The sequence below is a fragment of the Acanthochromis polyacanthus genome, chromosome 20, assembly GCF_021347895.1.
Source record: "Acanthochromis polyacanthus isolate Apoly-LR-REF ecotype Palm Island chromosome 20, KAUST_Apoly_ChrSc, whole genome shotgun sequence".
Lineage (NCBI taxonomy): Eukaryota > Metazoa > Chordata > Actinopteri > Pomacentridae > Acanthochromis > Acanthochromis polyacanthus.
Window position 1 is genome coordinate 7,820,996 of NC_067132.1, and position 7,480 is coordinate 7,828,475.

The 7,480-nt window shown below is 40.2% G+C and overlaps 1 protein-coding gene across 1 annotated transcript in view; it reads left to right on the plus strand.

The window, feature by feature from the left end:
* Nucleotides 1-5,854, plus strand: part of svila (supervillin a) — a 70,704-nt gene extending 64,850 nt beyond the window's left edge. The window contains 4 exon segments of the mRNA XM_051940797.1: nucleotides 2,801-2,944; nucleotides 3,131-3,252; nucleotides 3,468-3,623; nucleotides 4,939-5,854. Of these exon segments, the coding sequence (XP_051796757.1) occupies nucleotides 2,801-2,944; nucleotides 3,131-3,252; nucleotides 3,468-3,623; nucleotides 4,939-5,025 (509 nt within the window). The 3' untranslated portion in view covers nucleotides 5,026-5,854.
* Nucleotides 5,855-7,480: the final 1,626 nt, after the last annotated feature.

The window sequence follows — 7,480 nt, forward strand, 5'->3', positions numbered from 1 at the left end:
GGGGTGATGTTGGAGCTTCAGAGACTTTGCTCTGGGAAGGCACCTGGCCCAGATGGTGTATGTCCAAGACTGCTTAAAGACTGTGCTGCACAACTGTGTCAACCTCTCCACAGGATCTTCAACCTGAGTCTACAGCTGGGGCGGGTGCCTGCTCTATGGAAAAGATCTTGTATTGTACCGGTACCAAAAATCAAATGTCCGGCTGAACTAAATGACTACAGACCTATTGCTCTGACATCACACATCATGAAAACTCTGGAGCGGCTGGTTTTACGTCTCCTGAGGCTTGAGGTCAAAGACAAACTCGAGTCCTTGCAGTTTGCATACAAAGAACACATTGGAGTGGATGATGTCATTCTCTTCATGCTTCACTGTGCCCTGTCTCATCTGGAGGAACCTGGAGTTTATGTGAGAATCATGTTCTTTGATTTTTCAAATGCATTCAACTCCATCCAACCCACCATCCTCAAAGACAAGCTCACAGAGATGGGAGTGGATCCTTCCTGTGTTTCATGGATCATAGATTACCTGACAGGAAGGCCACAGTTTGTCAGGCTGGGGAACTGTGTTTCTGGGACATTAATGAGTAGTACTGGGGCTCCACAAGGAACAGTTCTGGCTCCATTCGTGTTCACTCTGTATACATCTGACTTCAAATACAGCACTGAGTCCTGCCACATTCAGGAATACTCTGATGACACTGCTATCGTATCAGAAATGGACATGAAGCTGAATACAGAGATCTGATAAGTGCCTTCACTGACTGGAGTCACAAAAACTGTCTGCTCCTCAGCGCCTCAAAGACAAAGGAAATGATCATAGATTTCCACAGATCCAAACCCCCTCTTCAGCCAGTGAACACTTGTGGCGTGGACATCGAGGTGGTGACATCATATAAATATTTAGGTGTCCATCTTGACAAGAAATTAGACTGGTCTAAAAATGTAGACTTCATCTACAAAAAGGGCCAGAGCCGACTTTATTGCCTCAGAAGACTTCAATCACTAGACATCGTCATTAAGATGCTGCAGATGTTTTATCAGTCTGTGGTAGCAAGTGTCCTGTTTTATGCTGCAGTCTGCTGGGGAGGCAGTATAAAGAACAAGGACGCAAGGCGTCTGAACAAACTGATTAAAAAAGCTGCTCTGTGGTTGGAATCAGATTGAACACATTGGAGGATGAGGTGGAGAGACAGGCACTTAGAAAGATGGAGGCCATTCTGACAAACATGGATCATCCACTTCACATCTGCCTCAATGAACAACAAAACATTGGTGGACGGCTCCTATCCCTGCGCTGCAGGACTGAAAGATTCAGGAAATCTTTCTTACCATCAGCATTCAGAATATTTAATTCAAAAGTAAACAGATGAGACCAGACAATTGAATTTCCCTTCAGGGATTAATAAAGTCATTGTGTTGTATTATAAGTCCTCAGTAGTGGATTTGTAGTGGGATTGCAATCATGTGATCGTCAACAGGCAGCTGACATCATGTTCACTTGTCATAGTTACTGTGACGCTATCTTGCAGTGATACAGAAATCTTTAACAAATCCATGGATCCAGACTATAAACCGCATCACTGCCAAAATCTAATCACTTGGTCCTTGTGTCTTTTCTGATCTTTCCTGAAAATTTCTTCCAATTTCATTAGTCTGTTTTTGAGTAATGTTGATAACAGACCTTGGCAGAGTAATAAATTATGTCATTGCTATTCTTTTTTTATATTGTTATTTAATTAACATTATGTTGAAGGAAACTGCTGATGTGTGACAAGTCTCTTTTTTTTGTTAATTTTTGTCTAAATGCCACATTAAACTGACCTCTTTCAACATTAGAAATCTTTCACATTTTAAAATCAGTGTAGTCTGAAAACGTCCAAAGGGGTTGAATAGTTTTTCTCACACTGTGTCAGTATAATGTTGTCCTAGCAACCCAGTGCAATTTGGAGCTACAGGCAATTTAGAAGCCAAGAACACTGAACAAAAGCACTTTAAGCAGTGCTTTAATGTTTGCACACTCGGCTGGGCTCAGACAACCTTGAACGTGCACACTGCCAGGATCTGATCCAGTCAGAACAGAGGACTGTTGTTGTGTCTGCAGCACAAATCTTTTCATCTCATTCCTGAGTGACCTGAGGTTAGCATGAGGTGACATTCTAAATATGTATATTTGAAGTCTATTTATTGTAGCCATTTTATTTGTTCAGTTCTTTTGCACACTGTTGACTAATACACAAACATTTATGCCTGGAAATTTTATCTAGATTGAACTTACCAGTTACGTCCAAAGTCCAGCAACTGTGTATGTTGTGGACTTGTGTGACTTTTGGAGAATCACCGTCTGTAGAGAGGGACTTCAGAAAAGGTTTGAACAGTTCTAGAGCTAAATGTTGCCTCAGCTTTTTTAGCAGGTAAAAATTGACACAAAGTTTTCTTCAAGATAATCTTTATCATCTTGGTGTGGAACCAAAAGGGACGACTTTCTCTGATTATTATGGAGACCGTTAACATGGTTGGCTGTTGAAAAATGTATTTTAATTTCAAGCAGAAGCTCCCTCAAACTATTCAAATAAGTCCAGTGTTACTTTAGTGCAAGTTTCTATCGTGAATCATAACCAGCAGGCTGAGAGAGATCATTTCTGTCTGATCACTAGTAGCTCATTCTGTTTTGCAGTAATCTTAAGAACTACAAGTAGATGTGAACTTGTAAACCTTATATGGGAGTCCACTTTCTGCAGAAGCTGTTCTCTTTCTCCAAATCCAGTGTCATTATTTTGCTTTTTCTCCTGAATGATCAGCCCTGTTCCTGGTGGACAACCACCATGAGGTGTACCTGTGGCAGGGCTGGTGGCCTCAGGACAGTGAAAGCACCGGCTCGGCTCGAATCCGCTGGGACTCAGATAGGAAGTGTGCCATGGAGACAGTGCTGCAGTACTGCAGAGGTACTCCTCTTTGTTCTTTACCATTACAAAACACATACAACAATGTTCTCTGTTACCACTGCTAAGTTGTGGTTTGTTTCTTGAAGAGAGTCTTCAGAAATAAAGTTCAAAACTAGTGTAACAATCTAAAAAAAAAAAGGCAATTTAAACTGCTGTTCTGAGATGGTTTTGTTTTTATTTTTCCAGAAAAGAATGAGAAGAAGCCTCCCAAATCGTATCTGATCCATGCAGGTCTAGAACCACTCACCTTCACCAATATGTTTCCCAGCTGGGAGCACAGAGAGGACATCGCTGAGATTACTGAGAGGGTGTGTGGCTCAAATCATATGATCTGAGTTCTCCCAGCTCCACAATCTCATAGAAATCTGTATTGCTCTCTATCTGCACAAGGCTGTCAGGTTTCACTCACACTCTGTACTAAAACACAAATACGTAGACGTGCATTCAGGTTGCTTAGCTGGAAGCTTTTTTCAGCTCTTTGTTTTCGCATTCAAAAACAAATTGTGCGTGTCTGTGTTCTCAGGAGGCAGAAGTGTGTAGTCAGATTATCCTGGTGGAGGACGTGTTGGCCCGGCTGTGTAAGAACACATACCCCCTGGCAGACCTTCTAGCCCGGCCGCTGCCTGAAGGAGTGGATCCTCTTCGCCTGGAAGTCTACCTGTCAGATGACGACTTTGAGGTAAGATCCTGCAGATTCTCCGATGTTACTGTAAAGCTCTTTGGTTTCCTTTAGCATTGATAAATGACACAGACATACATGACAGAAACAAATATACTGACCCAGAAGAGAAAACACTTTGCTGATATATTAGAAAAACATTTCCAAATAGTTTGACAATGATATATGATTTTAACTCTCCACCTTAATGTAATTTCTGTCAAAAAATTGAAAATCCAATGATTCTTACTGTTTTTGTAGTTTCTGGCTCTTTTAAATAGTATGTCTTTTAGAGTTCAGAAAGTTAAAGTTGACTCACCAGTTGCTCAATTTATTGCTTGTAGAGATGAACCAGCAGAGAATTACACTTATAATCATTTTAGTGTTTTTGAATTTATTGTTTTGGTTCCATGACCTGCAAATTTGCCCTCAAAAGGGCAAAAGCATGAAGCAGTGTTTGTTACACTTTATTAGTCTGTCTCTTCCCTATCTCAGGCTTTCAGTCCACTGATAATCATAATGACAGGCATATAGTTCCTTATTCTGCAAGTTTCAGCACTTTTACAAGGAAATAGCCAGGAACTGTAGTTTTTTAAATGTTTCTCAGACAGGACTGAGGAGGATCAGCAGACATTTGTTGTATTTCTGCCAGCAGGGTATGTGAGAGTGCAAATAAAGTGCAGTGTGTTTACTTAGACTGTGATAATGAAGGAACATGTCACCTTGTACAGCAGCGTGACTCACTGCTGTGTTTTCATTAAATATCTGCTGCAGATTTGTCCTGACTTCTCTACTATTATGTATTGATAGCTCAGAGTTTTAGTTTCTTCTTCTTGTTCAATCCTCATTTCCTTTTGTCTCTCTGTGATGTCCACATATGTGTCATTAATCACATCATCTCTCCATCGTCTTGTCTCTGTGAACTCGTCTGTGTCATTCCTCCCACCCTGCAGGGTGTAGGGGCTTTTGGGCAGGTGAGTCGTCTGACTTGAGCATGGAGGACCCAGAGGCTGCATATACTCCTTGTTCGACTTTCTCACCTAAAATCTGTTTTCTTTCACTTTCTAACCATTTTTTTCTAATCTAACATCTCTTATTTGTTCAGCATGCTGACCTGTAATCCACAAGTGTGTGAACTGAATCCTGAAGATTTGAGCACTTTGTCAACCGGAGAACAAGTCTTTGTGTTTTTAATCTCACTGATGCATGAGTGTGTTCCCAGGTTGCTCAGTCCTCAGTCAGGCTGTGGGTTTGATTGACTAGTTTGAAATTGTATAAGCAGACTATCATGTGACTTGTGCTTGATGTTGATTGTGTTGTACGGCTGCTCCCACAGAAAGCCCTGCAGATGAGCAGAGAGGAGTACGGTGGTTTGCCCAGCTGGAAGCAAGTGAACTTGAAGAAAGCTAAAGGACTTTTCTAAACAGTTGAAACGGAGAACTACTGGAGTCATCAGAAAAAAACACCACCAGGATGTTGTTTAGACAGGAGTTGCTCCTCCTGAGTTTAGTGGGGAGTTAATGATGGACAAGAGGGGCTCTGGAGGTGTAGGACAGAGGTGTACCAGCTTCTTGTGATGCACATTTCCCTCACATCTGCACTCTGTGTTGGTATTTTGGTTGTAATAAAAAGGAGGCAAATGTCGGAGGTTGTGCCTCTGAGTTAAATTCACTCTTTAATGTATGTACATATGTACGATATGCAAGATAGCCAGTGTCCTTATGCTGTCAGCCTTAAAGTCATCCATAGGACTCAGGTCTGTCAGCCTGTTGGGCAAACTCCACATCAAACTCTCTGCTATATGTGTATGTTTGTCTGTGCATAATAAATAATTTATATTTATATCAAATCTATATAGGAATTTTAAAAAAACTTCTCAGATATTCAAAAGATAATGAAATAAAGTGTGTAATTATTGTCACAGAGATTTGTGTCATACATTGATAAATACTGGATGTTGCAAAACTTCTGCTGTACAGATCACTGTTTGCCATTTACAAATGAATCGAAGCAGCTTTTTCTTTTTTCTGAATGTGTTTAGTCATTATTGTTTCAGGATGTCAGATAGGAACAACAGAGGCGTTGACTAAAGGCAGAGTGATGATGACTGGATGTCTCTGATTTTGAAATCCTTCAGTGTATAGTGCCTTGCTCTGTGTACAGTTTATATACAGATCCTAGTCTGCATTTTGAAGACTTTTTGTGATATGAAGAACTATTGTAGAAATAAACTTTGAAAGTTTGCTATCAGAGCACTGACTCGTTTATACAGTGTTGTGGTAAATCAATGGAATGAATTGTTGTAATGTGAATGCAATGTGAATCCTCTTTTTCTGAACCAGTAGGGGGCAGTGTAACACCAGGATCTACCAGCCCACAAACTGCTTGTTATTTCTGATTCCTCTGTTGATATCACTGACACTGAGCAGTGTTTGCATCATTACTGTTCTGTTGTGGCCTCATTCCTTCTTATGGCAAACTGATAAGTACTGCCTGAACAGACTTTCTAGAAGACCTGGGTGACTGACTTGTACAAATGAAACAGAAAAACAGATTTTTGGCTGAAGTTCCAAGTTGCCTTTTTTGTTTTTAAGAGATCACAAACCAAACAAGTTGGAAACCACTGCGGCATCTCAGGTTGATGTCAGCTGCCACCTCTGGACTGACTTCTCATATGAAGAGAAGCAAAGATGTTACTGTTAACATTAAAGATGATCCCGCTCTGTTTGAGTGTGCCAGGGAGTCAACATCAAGACCCGAAAGTGAAATGTCTAAATTCAGCCAGCATTCGTTAGATAATTTACACCTGAGCTGTTCCTGCTGTCATATGGGAAAATGTCTACAGAACCCTTGGAGAACAGTAAAAACATTCTTCAAGCAACAAAATCAGGACAGAGGAGAGATTTATTCATCATTTGATCAAGTATATCAGTCAGATACACAATATAAAGATCTTTGACGTGGAGTTCAGTTCACAAATGCTGTTTTTGAGACACTTGAACATTTTTTAATTTCGTTGTGCTTTAGGTTTTTACTTGACTTTTTCAGGGTGGAATGTTGCACTTTTTACTCTGCCAAAATTCTTTGGCAGTGTTAGTTACTATACGGGGCTTTTCAAACAAAATACTGGATGTAGATATGACACGAAATTTAAGATGTACCTGTAATCAAACAATGATTGTTTGTCTGTATATGTAGCCCTGCAACAGACTGGCGACCTGTCCAGGGTGTCCCCTGCCTTCACCCATGTCGGCTGGGATAGACTCCAGCACCCCCCCCCCGTGACCCTAGTGAGGATAAAGCGGTGTATAGAGAATGGATGGATGTAATCAAACAGAACATTAACAGTTAAAAACTTACACAACCTCATCTAGCTACACTAACAAGCTACTTTAACACATATAGATACATTACCATTCAAAAGTTTGGGGTCACCCAGACAATTTCATGTTTTCTATGAAAACTCACGCTTTTATTCATTAGAACACAGGAGTGATGGTTGCTGGAAATGTTCCTCTGTACCCCTATGTTGATATTCCATTAAAAATCAGCTCGTTCCAGCTAGAATAGTCAATTACCACATTAACAATGTCTAGACTGGATTTCTGATTAATGTTATGGTCATTTAAAAAAACTGCTTTTCTTTCATAAATGCAGGCATTTCTAAGTGACCCCAATCTTCTGAATGGTAGTGCACATGAAGACTCATAACTCTGCTAAACTTATGTTGTAGTAGACTAACAAAATAAGGTTGTTTTTTTATCATTTGAAAAACTGTAATCCATAAGAGACACGTGGAAAAGAAATCCTAAAAAAAATCTAGTAATAGTAGTTAAAATTGATAAGGTTGTCCTGTATATTGAGTCACTAAAAACACA